Genomic DNA, 21,654 nt, shown 5'->3' with positions numbered 1-21,654 from the left:
GGCACACCCCAGGCCCAGGGCTGACAGAAAGGCTGTGGTAGTTTGTGTCGTTGCCTTGGTGCTGTGCTAACCCAGGTAGAAGCATCCAGAGGGCTTTAACAAAATCCCAGCTCCCTGGCTTGGAAACTCACAGAGGGACCTGGCATCTAAAATATCTAAGTGCTTCCTGGGTGCATCCAATCTGAAGGTAGCATTGGAAACCCCTGGGCTAAAGGAGTCTTTTTAAATGTGTGGGGTTGAAAGGAGGCTAACAGGAATGTCTGGGCTACTGTTGTGTTTTTTTTTAATAATAAAGGTAAATAGCATAGAGCAGGGGCCCCCCAGCCTCTGGGATCTAATGACAGCTGATCTGAGGTGGAGCTGATGTAATAATAGAAATGAAGTGCATAATAAATGTGATGTGCTTGAATCATCCTGAAGCCATGCCCCCAGCCCTTCCACAAAACCAGTCCCTGGTGCGGAAAAGGTTGGATGCGGGTGGAATGCAGGTATGTTAACAAGCACAGGTGTGTATGTGTGTGGACATTGCAGAGAGGCTGTGCATATGGGATGCTGACACCTGTGCACATATTTAGACATTTGGAGGAAGGCTAGAGCCACTGACTCTTATTCCTCCCTTAGCAGCACATGCTCAAGCACTCAGAGGCAGCCCACTCTCCCTAAAGATGTTATTCTGCCTCTAGGACACTTCTCAGATATTCTTGTTCATTTCCATTGCCACGGTACTGACCTTTTCTTCTCCCTTGTCTCAATAACAAGTAGCCCAGCCTCTTTTTCTGCTGGGGTTTACTTCTGCAGTCCCCATTCAATCCATCCTCCACACGCCGACCACACCTGAGTCACCCTCGTGTTTTTAGCGCTTTGCTGGTCCCAACATGTGCGTGCTGCACACTAAGTCACCCCAGCCACGTCCAGCTCTTTGCGACCCTATGGACTGTAGCCTTCCAGGCTCCTCTGTCCATGGGATTCTCCAGGCAAGACTACTGAAGTGGGTTGCCATGCCCTCTTCCAGAGGATCTTCCCAACCCAGGGATCAAACCCGCATCTCCTACGTCTTCCTGCATTGGCAGGTGGGTTCTTTACCACTAGCGCCACCTGGGCAGCCCCAAGGATAAATGGTGACCATGGTTGCGGATGGCCCTTACCTAGCATTTATTCATACAAGTGTTTACTCCTGGCACCAGCTCTCAGAGGCATCACCCTTATCCCCATTTTACAGACGGGACAGTGAAAGCATGGGGTGCCTTTGCCCAAGGTGATTGAGAGTCACAGATGGTCCCCGAGCTTTAGTTCTGCACCCCTCTTCCCCGCCTCTCTGGACACTCTCCGGACATGTAGGGAAAGGCTACTCTGTGCTAATGGACTTTTCATACTGCTGTGTCTAATCTTCACATCCATCCTGCCTGGTAGGCATTATTATTCCTGTTCCAAAGAAATCAAGGCTTGAAGAGGTTAAGTAACTTGATCAAAGTCCTGAAGCTAATTAAGGAGATCCTAGGTGGGATTCCAGCCAGCTGCCCCTCGCTCCAGGCTCTGCATTCTTTTCACCACACTGCCTGGGATTGTCTGATTCCTCTAGGGTGGCTTCTGTGACTCCGTAGTCTGTTTACCAACCTACCTTTCCACTCCATATGTTCCATTCCATCATGCAGTCATGCCACCCGGCATCTGCTCACCCAGTTGCTTTTGCCTGGAGTGTTCTTCCCTGCCCAACTAGGGCTCCCATGACAGGGACTCCTGTACGGCTGATAATACCCTGTGTGGAAACTGCACACCGCAGGACAGGGAGGCTGTTTGCATTTTCTCTGAAGGAACCCTAAAATAATGCATCTCCTCTTCACCCTCCTATGTGATTTTGCATCATGAATGTAGCTTGTACCCAGCACACACGTCTACCTTCCTGCTAGGGGGGCTTCTTGAGGCCAGGTGTCATCCCTTCCTCCTGTTTCCTTTGTTTCTATTTTTGTTGGAGTATAGTTGCTTTACAATGCTGTTAGTCTCTGCTGTACGGGGTGAATCAGCTATATGGATACACATATCCCCTTTTTGGATTCCCTTCCCATTCAGGTCACCACAGAGCACTGAGTCCTGTCCTCCTGTTTCTGTCTTTTGTGTCCTGGGCATTGTGAAGCCAACAGCAGATATTCAGTAGATATTTGTTAAACAAATGAGGGGCAGACAGGGATGCAAAGGTGGGGAAAGTCATCAAACTGTTTGACCCAAGGAAACTCAATACAGCTGGAGTGCACAGAACAGTCAGGAAAATATTTACCTGATGGCCTTGAGAGAAATGTCCAGTGTTTGGAAATTTCCAGAAGGAAGTGAAGAGCTAATGATTATCCTACTGAGCTAATCTGGCTTGTCCATTTTGCCTACCCCAGGTTTTTTTCTCTTTGTAATTTTATTTCCTTCAATATGCTTTGCTAATTACCTCCTGGTAAAAAGCCCAAGAGTCCTATACCTCCAGCATGGACTTGAGAGATAAGATGTAGTTGGGAGACAGTCTGTGAAAGATGTGCCTTTTAAGACTTTCACCCGACTCCTGCAGAAAGGAAAGGCTACCCACTCCAATATTCTGGCCTGGAGAATTCCATGGACTGTATAGTTTATTGGGGTCACAAAGAGTCTGACACGACTGAGCGACTTGCACTTTCACAAGCCCTAAACGGGGCGGCTGTGGGATGGGGGAGGTGGTTCTTATGCCTAGAGGCAGAATCTTGCAGGATGGAAACAGATGCCAAGAAAACTTCTTTACCCATGGGAAAGTTAATTCTTTAACCATTTAATTAGGGTTAATGTTAATGTTAGTCGCTCAGTCGTATCCGACTCTGTCGAACCCCTCTGGACTGTAGCCTGCCAGGCTCCTCTGTCAATGGAATTCTCCAGGCAAGAATACTGGAGTGGGTAGCCGTTTCCTCCCCCAGGGATCTTCCCGACCCAGGGATCGAACCCAGGTCTCCTGCATCGCAGGCAGATTCTTTACCGTCTGAGCCTCCAGGAATGAACAGTTAGCATACCGAGTAGACGGTTTTTGGACTCAAGGTGTAAAGCACTTGGCTGCTGCTGCTGCTGCTAAATCGCTTCAGTTTTGTCCGACTCTGTGCGACCCCATAGACGGCAGCCCACCAGGCTCCCCGGTCCCTGGGACTCTCCAGGCAAGAACACTGGAGTGGGTTGCTATTTCCTTCTCCAATGCGTGAAAGTGAAAGTGAAGTCGCTCAGTCATGTCTGACTCTTAGCGACCCCATGGACTGCAGCCCACCAGGCTCCTCTGTCCATGGGATTCCCCAGGCAAGAGTACTGGAGTGGGGTGCCATCGCCTTCTCCGGAAGCACTTGGCACAGGTGGTCAAAACAAGGCAAACCTACAGGCTCGGTGGGAGGGTTTAGGATGCGCAGGTGCGCTGCGCTGCGGGAAGGGGGCCTCCCGGGGGGCTTTCCATCAGCACGGGCCTTGAGACTGCGTTCTGCACCCCACAGGTGAGCGTCCTCACCACCCTGGAGCGGAGGTTCAACCTGCAGAGTGCCGACGTGGGCGTGATCGCCAGCAGCTTCGAGATCGGGAACCTGGCGCTCATCCTCTTCGTGAGCTACTTCGGGGCGCGCGGGCACCGGCCACGCCTCATTGGCTGCGGCGGCATCGTCATGGCACTGGGGGCACTGCTGTCAGCGCTGCCTGAGTTCCTGACCCACCAGTACAAGTACGAAGCGGGCGAGATCCGCTGGGGCGCCGAGGGCCGCGACGTCTGCGCTGCCAACGGCTCGGGCGGGGACCAGGGCCCCGACCCGGACCTCATCTGCCGCAGCCGGACCGCCACCAACATGATGTACTTGCTGCTCATTGGGGCCCAGGTGCTCCTGGGCATCGGTGCTACCCCCGTGCAGCCCCTGGGCGTCTCCTACATCGACGACCACGTGCGGAGGAAGGACTCCTCGCTCTACATAGGTAGGTGTTGCGCCAGCGCCCGAGGGGCCGCGGTTCCCTTTGTGGCTGTGTAGGGGGCCAGGGCGTGTGAACAGAGGAAGGAAATTTGGGCCCTAGAGCTTTAAGTTTCGTCAGGAGCTTTCATTCTCAGACTGGGGGTGTTTGGGGAAAATGCTGATGCCTGAATTGCACACCCCAGAAAATTCTGGGGGTCTTTGGGGTGCAGCCTGGACTTGTAATTTTTTAAAGAGCTCCCCAGGTGACTCCAGTGTGCAGCAGAATTTGACTTCTGCTGCGCATGAGTATCAAAAGCCTGGGAAGAGGGAGGAGGAGATTGGGGGCAGTTTTAAATATATATATTTATCTGCCTTTGTGTGTGTGTGTTTGGACTTTGGGCGGCCTGGTATTTGCCACCGAGGAATCCTTGGGGGTCTGCACATTAGAAACCCCTGTTTTTAATCATCAAAATGACCTCCTGGTCATTGTCTTATTGAAGCTCAAAGATAAAAGTGATTGCAAATGCCCAGCATTTGGTATTATTCAAAGTTGGTAACTTTGTGTGTGTATGTAAATTTTTTTCCGCTGTAATGGGGTTATTTACTAGAACCGGATATTGGGGACGAAATAAGGTACATGTGAACTTTTGAAAAAATTTGTTTTGTGCTACTTCTGTTATTTTATACTGGAAGGATGGAAACCATCTGCCAGCGTTGGGGTTAAGAAACATCCAGGGGTTGAATTACACTTACAGCAAATGGGCTTCTCAGTCACTGCTTCTGGGCACTATTGCATGGTCATTTGTAGGGCAAGGGCCGGCCTGCCGAGCATCTCCGTTTTCTTGTTTACTGCATTTAATTTTGCCTCCCACCATCTGTTAGCTTCTATGATTTGACCCCAGTCACTGAGTGCTTAAGCTTTGGGAAGAAAGTAAAATAAATTACCAACACCTGTAGAAGCTCTGTGCCTCCCGAAAGCAGTGTGCCTTGGAGCATAAAGTTAATTACAATATGGAGGTTTAGGTTAAACTAGAACTTGCACAGAATTCATCAAAAAGCCTCCTACCTGCCAAGTTTCCCCCATACACTGCCCAGGCTGTCTGAGACAGGAGGGTTCAAGGCAGTTACCCCCTGAATGCTGATTGTCCTCGGTGACTTCATGTCCTACCTGTGAGGTAGATGACTCTATTGAATGCATACGTCGTATGTCTTAACCCTCTGTGAACAGGCTCTAGAGTAGAAAGGTGGAGAGTATGCATCTCCCCCTAAAAGGGTGGAGAGCTTGTGGGCCTGGTCACAGCCTACCTGTGGAATACACAGGATTGATGGCTAGTCCCTCCACCCTGTGCTTAGGGGTTTCCGTAATTGTGTCTGGAGGTGGGCTCAGTGGGGAGAGGGGTCTAAGGAAATCATTTGCATTTTGATGCTTTTAAGGCTTCAGTGAAAACCCCTCCAATATGAGTCTGCTGCAGGCCAGGGAATGGGCCACAGCCTATAGCCAAAACAGTCTCCTCGGGTCCACCCGGGCCACTGGACTCTGACTTGACTGATACCATTCTGGTACCCCAGCATAGAGAGATTTTGGAAGCAGTAACAGCAAGTAGATAAATCAGAGCCCAGGGAAGGAAAAGGGTAGCGAAACACTGAGCTCTTGTGTCTCATGATAAAATCAAGTAGAAAAATGTCTCCCTGGCATCTCTCCTGAAGCCACAGGTGAGGTGGATGACCTCTGCTTGGAGCCCACGCCTGGAGCTTGCACGCTCAGCGTCCTCTTTTGGAAGTTTACCCTGATGCTGCTGCTGCTAAGTCGCTTCAGTCGTGTCTGACTCTGTGCGACCCCATCCCTGGGATTCTCCAGGCAAGAACACTGAAGTGGGTTGCCATTTCCTTCTCCAATGCGTGAAAGTGAAAAGTCAAAGTGAAGTCGCTCAGTCATGTCCGACCCTTAGCGACCCCATGGACTGCAGCCCACCAGGCTCCTCTGTCCATGGGATTTTCCAGGCAAGAGTACTGGAGTGGGGTGCCATTGCCTTCCCCATTACCCTGATGAGTCAGGCATTTTCCAGCACTAATGGGGCCTGGTTCATAGGTCAAGCTTAGGATATGGACTCCTTTCGGTTTTGTAAGAGGTCTAAGCTTGGGCTATTGTAGCAGGCACAGCCCTTCTCTCGTTCTGAGACTTTTTCTCTGGGATTTACAGTGACTCTCTAGTAGGAGGAACGTCTCAACCAGATTTCTAGCTAGGCCTCCTTTTCCTCTCTAACAGTTTAGCATTCCCAGAGTCGGGAGTGTGTCTGCGTGGTGCGTGGGCAGCTTGGTGGCGTCTGGCCAGATTCCAAGACATGACAGTCCAGGGCTGTGAGCAGGCCTTCCTGAGTGCTTCTGAGCTGGTTTCTTGGGTCTGTATTTTGAGCAACAGAGAGCAAGCTTCTGCACAGATTGGCCTCCGTAGGTGGCCTTTTGTTCCCTGCATGGTTGGAATTCTCCAGGAACAATTTAAGAAGGCCATGCATATGCAGAGCATAACTGATCCGATCGTTTACCGTACAAGTCATAAAACATGTTTGTGACCATGGGACTGTTTTGGCGTTTATCTCTTGTAAGAGGGAGCTAGTTTCTGAAGCCGTTTAATTTGGCTTCGGGAAGTATTTAGGGGAGCTGACCGAATGGAATAGGTATGAATTATGACGTCTTAACTCCCTGCAGGAGGACAGTCTGAAGGGACTGGCCAGCCCTGGGAGGTAGGTGTCAATGGATGCCTGTCACCTGTCAGGGTGGAGTAGCCTGTGTGCCCCTTGGTTCTGCCCCTTGGTTCTGCCCCTGCGGACCTGATTGAGAGAGGCCCATGGCCAGCCATCTGATCACAGGCCTGACATGTGAGTGTGAACTGGGATTGAAAGGGTTTTAAACCGTGCACGTGTGAAGCACAGGCAGTTCACGGCTGCTGCTTCCCCAGGGGTGTCAGTGTCGATCCAGCCACAGGCCACTGGTGACAAGTCCTACCCCTTGAATAACTCCTCTTAGCTTTTTGGTTACATGAAATCCTGTGTTTCTGCATCAGTACGCTTCTGCATTGGTGACTCACGATGGGTCACCTGTATCGTGAGTCACCAGCTGGGTGCCGTCAGCACATCCACAGCCATGACCTAGACCCCCTACAGCCAAGGGGAAAGGGAAGCCTTCCCTCTCGAATCAAGCTGATATTTTCCACCCAAGTGACTGTTTGCTCCAGCCTCTTGAGGCTGAATTACTGCCAAACTCCCGGATTCCTTGATGGTCATTCACAAGGGGCTTCTAGGGCTGGCACCATTCTGCGGCCGCTCCTGCCCAGCCTGGGGAGGGAGCCAGGGGAACTCATTACCGGGGGACAAAACCTGATGAATGGGGACACCGCTCTGCTGGCAGACTTCTCAGGACCACACAGTGTGGAGCCAAGCCTCACGGCCCAGCCGGAGGGTCACCCGGGGGTGGCACGTGGCGCTTTCTACCCAGAGGGACTGATGGAGCAGAGTGGCAGGGGGACTGTGTGAGATGGGGGCGTGAGTGGGGTCCACCAGCCAACCTCTGGGAGCTGCTCCTACTACTCATGCATGTTCTGACCTTCCACGAGCTCAGCTTTCTCAGCTACTCTGTTTCTCCGAGTTCAGACACAGCCTGTTGCATTGTAGGCAAGAGTAAGTAGGCTAATGGAATGGACTCGCCGGCTCCTTTCATTAGGTTGCTATGTCAATCGGTTGGTGCCTTGTTTTTTTTTTTTCCCTTTGGGAAGGAAAAGGCTCCAAAGGAGAGTGGTAAGGTTTGTTTGTTTTTTTTAATAACTTTATTTCTAGTTGAAAAGTATTACATGTTCACTGTGAAAAGTATAGAAAAAGAATCATTTAAGAATAATTACTCGTAGCTTTATGTTTATAAATCCTCCTTTTCTGCATTGTTATGCTTTTCTCCACACAAAAGAGGTTTTTATCATAAACATATTTTGCTACTGTATTTCTCTCTCAATATTTCTTGAACATTTCCCTGTGTCATTCAATCTTCTTCAATGATGATCTTTCTGCATACATCATATTCCCTTGTGGATCTGTACCATAATATTAAATGCCCTCTATCGTTGAACATGCATTTTTTTTTTTTTAAGTTTTGCTCTTATAAAACAAAGCAGACAAGTGAACTGTGATTCTGAAAGGTTAAGTAACTTGCCTAAGATAATGAATGGGGCTGAGCACAGGATCTGAGAGTGGCCTTTGTTTTGGTATATCTGGGACAGGGCTGAGGTGGGTGGGGCAGGGGACAGAGGGCTGGGGGATGCTCCAGGGAGTCAGGAGCATGTGAGGGCATTTCCCTAAGAGAGCCTGAAGCCTCTCTTAGGGAAAAATCAGAGGTGCCCGGAAAGTGAGAAGAGAGCTGGGTGTCTCAAATCCAAAGGCAGAGATGCAATTGGAATGGGGGATGGGTGTGAAAGCAGAATACAGAGTTGGGAGGAGAGAGACAGGAGTCCTGACTAACAGTGCACGTCCGGGGTCTGGAAGGACTTTTGCCCTGTTCCATGGTGCTCTGAGTATCAATGGGTGCAGATTAGAGCTGGAGGATTCCGTGTTCCCCGCACCTCTCTCCAGAACTGTGGACAGCATACTCTCACTTGGCTGTTCATTCCATCGGAACCATGATCACCACGGGGAAATTGCCCTTGCGTCGTGTTGGAAATCTGTCTTCTTACAACGTTCTGTGCGCTGGCTCTGGTCTGCCCTTTGGGTCCACTTTGGGAAGTGGGGATCCCTCTTCCCTGTTTGGTCGCCCCACAGCTGGCTGAGTGCCAGCCTCGCATGGGCAGGGAAGGGCACCTGAAACGTGGGTCTTCTGTGCTAGGACCTCTGTTCCTTACTTGATTCGGTTTCCTCCTACATTCAGCCACTGTTTCCCTCTTTATGAGGGATGATGCCAAGGCTGGAGGGCTTGTTACTCTGGGGCAGAACCAGGTGAACGGGGCATGCAGGCTTTGGGTGCTGTATTGCTTTGCTAGGGCTGTGTTATGTAACACCACAGACTGAGTGGCTTAAACCAGTGGTCCCCAAACTTTTTTCTTAGCACCAGGGACTGGTTTTCTGGAAGACAATTTTTCTGCCAACCCAGTTGGGGGAGGGTGGTTTCAAAATGATTCAAATGCCTTACATTGATTGTGTACTTTAATAATAGAAATATTAATAGAATAATCAGTTCAGTTCAGTCACTCAGTCATGTCCAACTCTTTGCAGCCCCATGTACTGCAGCACGCCAGGCCTCCCTGTCCATCACCAACTCCTGGAGTTTACTCAAACTCATGTCCATTGAGTCAGTGATGCCATCCAACCATCTCATCCTCTGTCGTCCCCTTCTCCTCCTGCCCTCAATCCTTCCCAACATCAGGGTCTTTTCCAGTGAGTCAGCTCATTGCATCAGGTGGCCAAAGTATTGGAGTTTCAGCTTCAACATCAGTCCTTCCAATAAATAGTCAGGACTGATTTCCTTTAGGATAGAATAATATATAGATATAATGATAAATACAAACATATAAGTAAGTTAAGTAATATAAATATAATGATAAATAAGAAACAGAAATATTATGATTGCATTAGTTCCACCTCAGATCATCAGCACTAGATCCTGGAGGTTGGGGACCCCTGGCGTAAGCAGCGGAAGATTTATTTTCTCACAGTTATGGAAGCTGCAAGTCCAAGACCCTGGTGTCGGCGCCGGCTCCCTCGGAGGCCACCTCGCTTGGCTTGCAGATGCCGGCTTCTCCTCCTGTGTCTGCACGTGGTTGTCCTCCTGTGTGCTCACAGGTCTGGTATCGCTGTGTCCTGATTTCCTCCCCTTCCAAGATCACCAGTCAGATTGAGGTAGGATTCACCCATATGATCTCATGTAACCTCAGCTCCCTCTTTAAGGCCCTATTTGCACATGAGTCACGTGCTGAGTAACTGGGGGTTAAGGCTTCAACCTATGAATGGGTGGGGCGGGGCATGATTCAACTCATAACAGGAGCCAGGGGGACAGGACGTCTGCCCCTTTCGTCCTAACTTCTCTATAAAGAACTTCATTGTCATGTTTGTTTGGTTCCCAGTAATCAAGGAATTATTTGAGAATGTAGTTTTTTTAAAAAAACTTTTTATTTTGCAACAATTACAGAATCACAAGCTGTTGCAAAACGCATGGAAGTTCTCTGTACACCCATCCAGTTTCTCCCCGTGATGCCATCTCGCATCACTGTAGTACAGTATCAAAACGGGGGTGTGAACATGCGTATAATCCGTGGGGTGTATTCAGATTTTCAGTATTATGTACAGAGATTTGTGTGTTTCTATGTGTGCCTGTGTACAGTTCTGTGCGATTTTATTACATGTGGATGATGATGTTTTAAAAACGCAGAATGGGGACTCCCCTGCTGGTCCAGTGGATAAGACTCCGCCTGCCAGGACAGGGCACAGGGGTTTGATCCCCAGTCTGGGAAGATGCCACATGCCTCAGAGCAACAAAGCCTGAGAGCCATAATTACTGAGCCCATCCGAGTGCTGCAGATATGGAGGTGTGCATGCCGAGAGCCCATGCTCCAGCACAAGAGAAGCCACTGCAGTGAGAAGCCCCTACACGGTCAGAGAGTAGCCCCTGCTTGCCACAACTAGAGAAGGCCCGTGCAGAGGAATGAAGACCCAGCACAGCCAAAAAGAAATGCATAAATAATTTTACTAAAAGGAAAGATTGCAGAATGGGATTAAGATGAAACCAGATCATTCTGAGTCGTGTGTGTTTCTCACACACACACACACACACACACACACACGGGAAGATGCAGAGATAGAGAGAAGGCTATACGTAGAGTGGGAGTCGACTGGAGGAAACGGATTCTTTGTGAAGGGCTTGTTCATTCCCAAGAATGGGATCCTTGCAGGGTACCTGAACACACAGAGTGGTTCCTCCAGTTGGGAGGCACATCTGTGAGACACCAATGTGTCACATTTTCTTTGTTTACCACTTCTGTTGAAACCCGCCGGAGCCCTCCACGTTCCAGTTAATGATGCAAAGAGAATTATTCTCAGATTTCATCTGCCAAGTGTTTTTTTAGCACAAAGGTCACTAATATCAGGCAGCAACCAAAGAGAACTAAATTTCTCTTCCGAGCCCTGGGAGTCCAGTGTTATTTTGCCTCTGATGAGTTTTTATTTTAACTTGACATTGGGTAAAATGTGTTTTAACTCTCCAAAGAGTGTGGGTCGGGTATGGATCAAATACACTGTGATTGCAGTTCATCTGAAAAAATAATTAAAAAGCCATCCCTTGTGGGAGCAAGCACAGCTCGTTATATTCTTGCAGCTTCACTGATATTGAAGCTCCCCTTGTTAATTTCTATTTTTGTAAATAAATGACACTGTAAAACCAGTCAATTTGTTTTGGCTGGATTCCATCCATTCCTTCTCCCCAGTGACTGGTCACATGCCATTTTTAGTGTGTTTCAGCAACTTGCTAGGAGACGTGTGTGTGGCTCTTATCTGGCACTTCCATATTCCCCGGGCTGGTGGATAGTTCTCATTCATTCTCAGCTGCTCATAATTTATGCCCTAGGATTCATGGGATCACTGCCATGCTCCCTGCCTGGGTGACCTTGGGCAAGACTCCGAGTTTGGGCTCTGATGTTCTTGAGATTCAAGTCCTGGCTCCTCCACTGACCTGCCCACCAGGATTTTGGACACATTTTCAGTTAACCTGAGCCTGTTTCCTTATCAATAAAATGAGCTTGGAATCTACCAAGCGAGGCTTTGCTTGGATATTAAGTATCATGCCATGGTGGAGGCCAATAACCGCTGCCCTCTTCATCTTTGTGGATGTATTGTCTCCATTTCCAGGTGTAGAAACAGGAGGCAGGAAAAAGCAATTGACTTATTTAAATACAAGGACAGGTCTTTTGATAAGAGTGATTGATTGGATCTTGATTTTCAGTCCAGGTATCATCCATCTAGTAGATCTTAGATGAGCAACCTCCTCCATCCTGAATTAAATCAACAGGGCTCTTATTTGCCTGCAGACCCCTTCCTGTGGCTCATCTCAAAATGCAGAAAGTGCTACAGCTGCCCCAAGCAGCAGGCGATCTGGTTTGTATTAAGTCAGAGGCACCCCAGAGTATGGCCATTGCCCTAATGTGATATATTGATGGCTTTCTGGGTTCCAGCACATTGCTTCTTAATTTGCTTCTTAATATTTGTTCAGCTTTTAAAAGAATGTTTTCTTGTCTTAGTAAAATTGGGAAAAACAAAATAGAATAAGTACATATAAATAATTTTTAAGCAGATCCCTATAGAAAATTGTCAATGTTTAGATGTATTTTCTTCCAGCCATTTTTCTTCTTTTATAATATTTATTTGGCTGTGCCAGGCCTTAGTTGAGGCATGTGGGATCCAGTTCCCTGACCAGGGATTGAACTCAGCTCCCCTCCATTGGAAGGCATAGTCTTAACCACTGAACCACCAGGGAATCCTCAGCCATTTTTTTCCCTTTGTATTTAGTTTTACTTCGTTAAGACCATACTCGAAGTAAACTTGCTTTCTGCCAATGAAAAACTTTTTTGTGTCTCATGAACAGTCAACATCATGTTAGATGACTGTACCGTGTTTTGCTAGAAAATCTGGAATGAGTTGGGTAGACATTTGGGTGATGGATACTTCTGTGACTGTAGCCTCATCCATATTTGCTGAAGCTCAGGTTGGTTCAGATAGACTCACTGGGAGCTGGAAACTAGCTGTTTGGCCTTGCTGTGGCTTTTTCCAGAAGGTAAGTGAGGAGGCATAAGGAGCCATGAACAGAGACTTTGGGCCACAGTGAGTGTTGGTGCCCTTGTCTTGACCCCTCCCACATCTGCTGCATGCACGTGTGTGTGGTCACTCATATCTGACTTCTTGTGACCCACCCCCAGACTGTGGCCCGCCAGGCTCTTCTGTCCATGGAATTTCCCAGGCAAGAATACTGGAGGGGCTTGCAATGCCCTCCTCCAGGGGATCTTCCCGACCCAGGAATCCAACCCGAATCTCTTACATCTCCTGCATTGGCAGGCGGGTTCTTTACCACTATTGCCGCCTGGAAGGGACTGTAGGTAGAGGAAGAAGAATCCTCTTGAAGGTTCCCTGAAGGGAGCATTGGGAAACCAATCCTATATAGGGCTGGTTGGGGCTTGTGGATGTTGATTCTGTGTGTGAAAGCATCTTTGTTCAGGGATTTTAATTTTTTCTTTTCAAATTAGTTTTTTTTTTCCGGCCAAGCCATACAGCATGCTGGATCTCAGTTCCCCGACAACGGATTGAACCCGTGGAAGTTCAGAGTGTTAGGGTGGAAGCTCGGAGTGTTAACCACTGGACCACCAGGGAAGTCCCGTGTTCAGGGGTTTGGGAACACAGCATCATAGTGTTTGATAGACAGAGAGGAAGACCAGAGAGGGCCCAGGCTGACCTAGAGAAGATTCCTGGGGACGATGAAGATGCACGGAAGGGAATTTTCCTTCCTTAAGCACCTGAGTCTCCTGTTCGTTACTTCTTTACCACAAGCCTCTTACTGCGCTTGGTGGGTGACAGCAGACCCCTTTCCACTATTTTTCCTCTTGACTGTAACACAGATATTATGGTTCAATGAAAGTTTTGGAGGTGTTGTATTTTCCTGAATAACATGCATCTTCTTTTCTTTAGTTTACTTCTGACCTTTTACTTCCCCTTTCTCAGATAGTCTTGGCTTGACTTCCTTTTTTCCTTTCAGCTACAGGAGCTTTCTGCGAGAGCAGGCACCATGAAGGGTTTGGTTTCTGTAGAGGGTTGTGACTTGCTGTTATTAGATTTGGGGTTATAGGTTAATGACCTTCCTCTTCAGTGGGATGTGAGTTCTTCATCGCTAGAGAATTCTTTGGTGTTACAGTGCTTCACAGAAGAGTCTGTGTTGTGGTTGGTTGTTTTGGTCTGTCTAGAACCTCATTGTTTTCACTAGGAAACTGGATCTCCCATTCTGGGTGGTTCTTATGGACTGCCAGAGATGAGCAGAGATGGTCCAGGCATGGCCAGACATGACACAGAGAAAGACTCTGGTCTGCAATGATTGGCCCCAGGAGTGAGACAACCAGAGTCCACCATGATGTTTGAAAAATGGACTGGAGGGCTGGGTGGGGGGTAGACAGAGATCTCTTATTTCTCTTCCAGGACTGAAAGCTCTAATACCTCTGTATGCCCACAGATTCTAATGTCCATCTTTGTTTTCACATGAGCTGAACTTGATCTCAAAGGAAAGTAGACCACTAGGAATAAGAGAGGGCACACGGGCTCCCTGGATCCCGCCATGCCTGAAGCTTGAATTCCAACTGGCATTCTCCAAGAATCCCCTTGAGCACATAAATTATCCCTCCCAGCATTTGCAGTCAAATGCTGTAGACTAGGATCCCGCGTGAGCTGCTGCTTAGTCACTTCAGTCATGCCCAACTCTTTGCGACCCTGTGGACTGCAGCCAGCCAGGCTTCTCTGTCCATGGGATTTTCTAGGCAAGAATATAGGAGTGGGTTGCTCTGCCCTTCTCCAGGGGATCTTCCCGACCCAGAGATTGAACTGGGGTCTCCTGCATTGCAGGCAGGGCCTTTACCACTGAGCCACCAAGGAAGCCCCAGGATCCTGCCTGGGCTAAGTCACTTCAGTTGTGTCAGACTCTTTGTGACCCTATGGACTGTAGCCCGCCAGGCTCCTCTGCCCATGGGATTCTCCAGGCAAGAACACTGGAGTGGGCTGCCATCTCTTCCTCCAGAGGATCCTGCCTAATGCAGCTTAAATGCTGGTCATGTCAGATCAGAGTTGGACTGGATTGATGTCCTCTTGCTGCTAAGTCACTTCCATCGTGTCTGACTCTGTGCAGCCCCATAGACGGAAGCCCACCAGGCTCCCCCGTCCCTGGGATTCTCCAGGCAAGAACACTGGAGTGGGTTGCCATTTCCTTCTCCAATGCATGAAAGTGAAAAGTGAAAGTGAAGTCACTCAGTCGTGTCCAACTCTTAGTGACCCCATGGACTGCAGCCTACCAGGCTCCTCCGTCCATTGGATTTTCCAGGCAAGAGTACTGGAGTAGGGTGCCATTGCCTTCTCCGATGTCCTCTTGAGGTCTGACTAAGCACCTTCCCACAGGGTTGGTGTTTCAGTCCTCATGTGAGACAGCTGGCTGGTGATCAAAACACTGGCTGCTCATAATGTTCTTACTCTAAAGAACTAATGAACTGTATATCCAATCAAAGGGTTAGGTTGAAGGTTCTGGTTTAGTTCTCTCTTTCTTTATTTCATAGACATTTAAGATAAGATGCAGGATAGAGACCGTGAGGCCACAAGTATGCCCCTTCCACTTTATCCCTACCCACTCCCCCCTCCGCTGGAAAAAAAAAAAAAAGTAAAAGTATTTAAAAATAACCTGGTGGCAGGTTTTGTGCAGGAACAGTAAGTATTTAATAGCAAATTGCTTATGTGGGCAGGAGAGTGTTGAGCCCATGAAACTTATTCAGCGGTACTATTTATTGGATGGAAAAAACATAACCAACCCTGGCTGCTTCGCACCGCTCTGCTCGCCAAAGCTACCCTTACTTCCTCTAATGACTTCATAGTGTCAGGAATGAATAAACTAAATGAATACGTTCCAGTCCCAGTTCAGCTCTGCCATTTATTTTTGCCAAGCCGTGTGTGTGTGTGGTGTGTGTGCGTGTAGGCACATGCTTGTTTTTGCCCACGTGGCAGATAAAATCTGAAGATTCTAAAGCGTTTGGTGGCTCGAGGACACTCATAAGAACTTTTAATTGCTTTTTAATTAAAAAAATTTTATTCTGTATTGGAGTGCAGTTGATTAACCGTGTTGTGTTATAGGGAGCTCAGCTCGGTGCTCTGTGGTGACCTAGATGGGTAGAAGGCGGTGGGAGGAAGGTCCGAGAGGGAGGGAATATATGTGTACATTTAGCCAATTCACTTCATTGTACAGCAGAACCTAACACAACATTGTAAAGCAACTATACCCCAATAAAAACAAAACCTAATGTGTTGGTTTCAGGTACACAGCAGACCGATTCAGTTGTACATTTACATGTATCCATTCTCTTTTCAAGTGCTTTTCTCCTGTAGGGTATTATAGACTATTGAGCAGAGTTCCTTGTGCTATATAGTAGGTCCTTTTTGATTATCTGTTTTAGACACTGATAGAAAGTTACATGTAGTCTTGAGAATTGCGCTTAGTGAATTTGCCTGGAGGATGTCAAGAGAAACTGAGTGCTGCTTAAGTGGGCTATTTGACGCTAAAGGTTGTTGGATGTGCTTTAGGGGGAGTTGACCACGACCTTTTAAGGTGGTATGGAGATACATGTACACTTGGCATGGAGCCTCTCACTGGATTCTCCAAGAGGTTTTTGACCCCAGAAAGGTTAAAACCCCCCTTAAAGTCCTTATGTTGAGCAGACCCTGATGACCGGAGACGGGGGATGAGATAAACCAAGAGAGTCGAGGTGATGGGTTGTATGGTGTGACGGATGGCATTTGGGGGCTGGAATGTGGTTCACCGCTCAGTCCTCAACTTGCTCTGTTCCCTGGGGAGACACTATACTTACGACAGGAAGCATTTCGAGCATCACTTAGGCAACTGTGGTGAAAAGTCAGAATGTGTTCTCAGTGGTACTGGAGACACCCTCTCAGCCCTCATCCTCCTGTTCCTTTCCCTCCAACCCCCCAAAACTAAATTCTTTGGAGGCTGAAAATTTTCTATCCCTTCTTTCAGCCTAACCCTGGGTGTTTTGGATAATATTCAGCAAATTTTCTGTGCCAGTTTGATGCACAGATAGGAAACATCAAAACTTTTCCTTTTTTTGCTCTAAAAGCAAAAACATTTTAAAAATGCACTTGGATCATTAATGGAATCTGCACTCTCAAAGTCAAAACTTTCCATGTGTTCTTACTAAGGAAAATTCTTTTGGAGCAATTAAAAGGAAAATAAATAGGCAAAAAGTTGTGAGGGGTCTCCAAAAACTCATCTGAGATGCTGAATCCCCTTCTCCAAATTAAAAAGATGCAAATGAACTTATTTACAAAGCAGAGCCTCACAGACATAGAAAACAAGTTTACAGTTATCAAAGAGAAAAAGGGAGAGGAGATCAGTTAGGTTGTAATGAACATATCCCTCTGCTTGGGCTTAGTAGTGTCTGACTTTGCAACCCTGTGGGCTGTAGCCTGCCAGGCCCCTCTGTCCGTGGGGTTTCCCCAGCAATGATACTGGAGGAAGTTGCCATTTCCTACTCCAGGGGATCTTCCTGACCCAGTGATCGAACCCTCATCTGATTCTTTACCACCGTGCATTGGAGAACCTCAGTGAGCATAGATGCACTTACTTTATATAAAGTAGGTAACCAACAAGGACCTACTGTATAGCATAGGGAACTATACCAGTATGTTATAATAACCTTTAAGGGAAAAGAATCTGGAAAAAATACACATACATGTAAAACTGAATCACTGTGCTATGCATTTCAAACTAACATATTGTGAATCAACTACACTTCAATTAAAAAAAATCATCTGAGGACATAAATAAACTTGGCAGACTTTCTGTGGGTAATATTTTATCCCAGAGATTTTAGGATAGTTGCTGCATTTGAGAAACCTTACCACCTTTACCAATTACCATTGCCTCTTATTTCAAGTATGAGAGATACAGGGTGGGGGCTCGGAGTTGAGCTCATCCTAATCTCTCTCCAAGGAAACATGCTTTTCCCCCTTTCTCTCTCCAAGGTTCTAAGCATGTGATGCAAATGGATGTGATTCCCCACTGCCTCCCGTTCTGGGCAAGGCATTATTACCATAAGCACATTCACAGCTGCCCACCTGCCTCGTGGGTTGTTAATGGAGTTTACAAAGGGAATTTGGATCCCCAGCAAGAGACCTCATTAACACAGCAAGGATCTAATAGATTCTAAAATTGTGTATGGACACTGGGAACCTTTCGAAACCCAGTGGTGTTTATTCTTAGATCTAGATCATTTCCCCTACCCTGGCCTCAGTCTGTACATTTTGTATCACAGGGGGAAACTCTTGTCTTGATCCAGCCAGACCAACTGTATTGGTTTAAGTTAAGCATTAATGCTTTGTGATTGTGGGACTAAAGACAAGATTCAAAAGCCATCAGGCTGTATAAAGGACAAAATGTCTCCCACACTGGTGCTTTTGTTTTATTTTTTTTAATACCGGCCTTGTTACTGGCTGTGAGCAAGTGTTTAATTTTAGGATCCCTTGTTGTCACCAAGAACACTTAGCAGCTGTCAGTTTGTTTAGACAAGTGTGTTAAGCACCCACGGGTTTGGATAATGACCACACTGACACTCGGTACACTGGCTCTCACTTGTGGACTGCTTGCTGTGTCAAACGGGAAACAGGAGCTCTGCATGTGGTCACCCTTGTTCCTAGGATTCTTACTCTCAGTGTACCGATGAGGAATCTGAGGCTGAGGGAGGCTGAGCAACTTGTCCAGGGTCATACAGCTGGCAGGTGGCAAGGCCCGGTGGCACAGTGGTAAAGAACTCACCTGCCAATGCAGGAGATGCAGGTTCTATCCCTGGGTTGGGAAGATTGCCCTGGAAAAGGAAACGGAAACCCACTCTAGTATGCTTGGCCGGAAAGTTCCAAAGGAGCCTGGCAGGCTACAGTCCATGAGGCTGCAAAGAGTCAGACATAATTTAGCAACTAAACAACTCCATTACCCTGTATCTTTCCCACCATAGGCTCCCCTCCCCGTCCATAGACAGTATGATACGCCACCAGCATAAATAGGACCCCAAGTCTGCTATGCTGCTAAAAATGGCTTAACTACATAATTTTCTCTCTCTCTCTCTCGCTCTCTTTTTTTGCTATACTAAATACCTAAAGCTGTGGGTTGTTTTAGCAGTAAAGTATGAAATGGTGATGAGTTTCTGGGCCAGGAGAGGTCTCATGGGTACAGACCACTCGGGCCCTGGTTTTCCCCGTGGGAATTTTTAAACTCTGATCAGATAAAGCTTTGTTCCCACCAGAAACCCCACGTGACTTGTTTTCACAATCTCCCTGTAGTAGAGCGAGAGAAGCACCCGCCCCAGACAGTTTTGTTTACATTGGAGACCTAGCAATGTTTAATTGGTGAACGTTCACCCCTGTTACGCAACTTGGACTTGACTTGTTTTCACTCCCAAGCTTGGCTCTGCTGCCTTGCTTTTCTGTGTAAGTTGGGGAGTGATTTTAGAACCTACTAGACCGTAACTGGGACAAAACTGGTGAGAAGGTAGGATGAGAAAGACTTGGTGGACCAGAGATGAAGACAGGAGAAAGAAAAAGAACAGGCAGACATCAACAGGTTAAAAGAAGGTCAATTCCCACGGGCCTTTCTTTCTGGGGAAATAATCGGCCTCCACCGTTGTTCAGCCCAGTGGAGTTTGGAAGAACTTCAAGCATAGAACGTTTATGGAAATGAACTGTGGTAGCAGGATAAGGTAGTTACAGGATGGATCAGATGGTGGCAGAGCCCTCCTTTAGTCAACCTGGGGGACCTGATGTCCAAGTAGATGAACACTGTCCCCCGTACAGGCAGACCTTGGAGAGACTGCAAGTTCTGTTCCAGGCCACTGCAATAAGGCAAATAGCGCAATAAAGTGAGTTATAAGACTTTATTGGTTTCCCAGCACATATAAAAGTTATGTTTATACTACTCCATGCGTGTGTGTGCCTGACCAGTCGCTCAGTCGTGTCTGACTCTCTGCAATGCTATGGCCTGTGAACCACCAGGCTCCTCTGTCCATGGCATTTTTCAGGCAAAAATACTGGAATGGGTTGCCATTTCCTTCTCCAGGGTAACTTCCTGACCCAGGGGTCAAAACCCACGTTTCTGGCATTGACAGGTGGATTCTTTAACTGAGCCACCTGGGAAGCCCTCCTGTTTGTACTATACTATATTGTATTCAATTATTAAGTTTGCAGTAGCATTATGTCTTAAAAAATCAATGTGTATATCTTAATTAAAAAATATTTTATTGCTGAAAAATGCCAACCATCCTTTGAGCCTTCAGTGAGTTGTAATCTTTTTGCTTGTGAAGGGTTTGAAATTTTGCAAGAATTATCCAAACACGGCAGAGACACAAAGTGAGCAAATGGTGTTGGAAAAATGGTTCCGATAGGCTTGCCTGATGCACGGTTGCTGCCGTGAATTTGTAAAAATTGCAATATCGAAATTTCCCTGGTGGTCCAGTGGTTAAGAATCTGCCTTGCAATGCAGGGAACATGGGTTTAATCCCTGTTTGGGGAACTAAAATCCTACATGCTGAGGAGTAACTAAGCTCACACGCCTCAACTACTGAGCCTGAGAGTCCACGTGTCACAGTGAGGGATCTTGCGTGAATCAGCAAAAGGTCCTGAGTGCTGCAACTAAGACCCGGCACAGCCAAATAAATAAATATTTAAAAATGCAGTATCTGCAAAGTGCAATGAAGTGAGGTTGTCAAGCCACACTTTACTAAGGTCTTGTTCGTGGCCTGTGGACAAGTGACCCCTTTTTTACTGGTCTACTTGGGGAAGTAGAGAGAGGGTTCAGAGGGAAGAAATCAGGTGTGAGTGACCAAGTGTTCAACCTACGAATCAATCAGGAAAAGAGTTGGAAATTTGGGCAAGTGAACTCTTCCAGTTCATTACTCTGAACCCATATTTCTAGCCTTTTTTTTTTTTTAAGTTTTAATTGTGGCTAAAAAAGTCAGCATAAAATTTACAATGGTAACCATTTTCAAATGTGCTGTTCAGTAGTGTTACACATACTCACACTATTGTCCATCAGATCTCCAAAACTTCATGATCTTGCAAAACCGAAACCATGTATCCCACTAAACAACTCCCAGCCTCTGACAACCACCCTACTACTTCTGTCTTTATGGGATTGACTGTTGGTTAGCTCATATAAGTGGAATCATAGGGTATTCGTCTCTTTGTTCACTTTGTATTATGTCCTCAAGGTGCATCCATGTTGTAACAGGTGTCACAATTTCCTCTTTAAAGGCTGAATCATATCCCTTTGTATGCGTATTCCCATTCCCAAATGGCTATTTGGTTTAGCCATTCATTCCCTGATGAACGTTTGGACTGCTTCCGCTTCTTGGCTACTGTGAATAATGCTGCTGTGAACATCTGTGTGCAACCTATTTCTGGCTTGTTAAATGACATCTACTTGGGTGTCAAGCTCAGCTTAAGTCCAGAATTCAACTCCTTCATTTCCTCCCAAGTTTGCTTTGTCATTGACCTACCATCTTCTTTCTTCCATCCCCCCCGCAACCCACATTAAAAGCTACCACCTCTTACTCCTGGAGAAGAGAACAGCTACCCACTCCAGTATTCTGGCCCGGAGAATTCCACAGAGAGGAGCCTGGCAGGCTAAGTCCATGGGATTGCAAAGAGTTGGACACGATTGAGTGACTTTCACTCACCTCTTACTGGGGGCTTCCCTGGTGGCTCACATGGTAAAGAATCTGCCTTCAGTGTAGGAGACCCAGGTTCGATCCCTAGGTTGGGAAGATCCCCTGGGAGAGGGAATGGCAACCCACTCCAGTATTCCCGCCTGGAGAATCCCATGACAGAGGAGCCTGGTGGGTTACAGTCCATGGGGTCACAGAGTCGGGCATGACGGGGCAACTAACACTTTCATTTTCACCTCTTACTGGTCA

The 21,654-nt window shown here is 47.3% G+C and overlaps 1 protein-coding gene across 2 annotated transcripts in view; it reads left to right on the top strand.

Moving 5' to 3' along the window:
• Nucleotides 1-21,654, top strand: part of SLCO3A1 (solute carrier organic anion transporter family member 3A1) — a 377,208-nt gene that overhangs the window by 77,386 nt on the left and 278,168 nt on the right. For both annotated transcript variants that reach the window (XM_027520729.1, XM_027520728.1), the window contains exon 2: nucleotides 3,480-3,945. In XM_027520729.1, the coding sequence (XP_027376530.1) occupies nucleotides 3,480-3,945 (466 nt within the window). The remainder of the gene's footprint in view (nucleotides 1-3,479; nucleotides 3,946-21,654) is intronic.

The sequence above is a fragment of the Bos indicus x Bos taurus genome, chromosome 21, assembly GCF_003369695.1.
Source record: "Bos indicus x Bos taurus breed Angus x Brahman F1 hybrid chromosome 21, Bos_hybrid_MaternalHap_v2.0, whole genome shotgun sequence".
Classification (NCBI taxonomy): Eukaryota; Metazoa; Chordata; class Mammalia; order Artiodactyla; family Bovidae; genus Bos; species Bos indicus x Bos taurus.
This window is presented reverse-complemented; position numbering and strand designations above follow the sequence as displayed.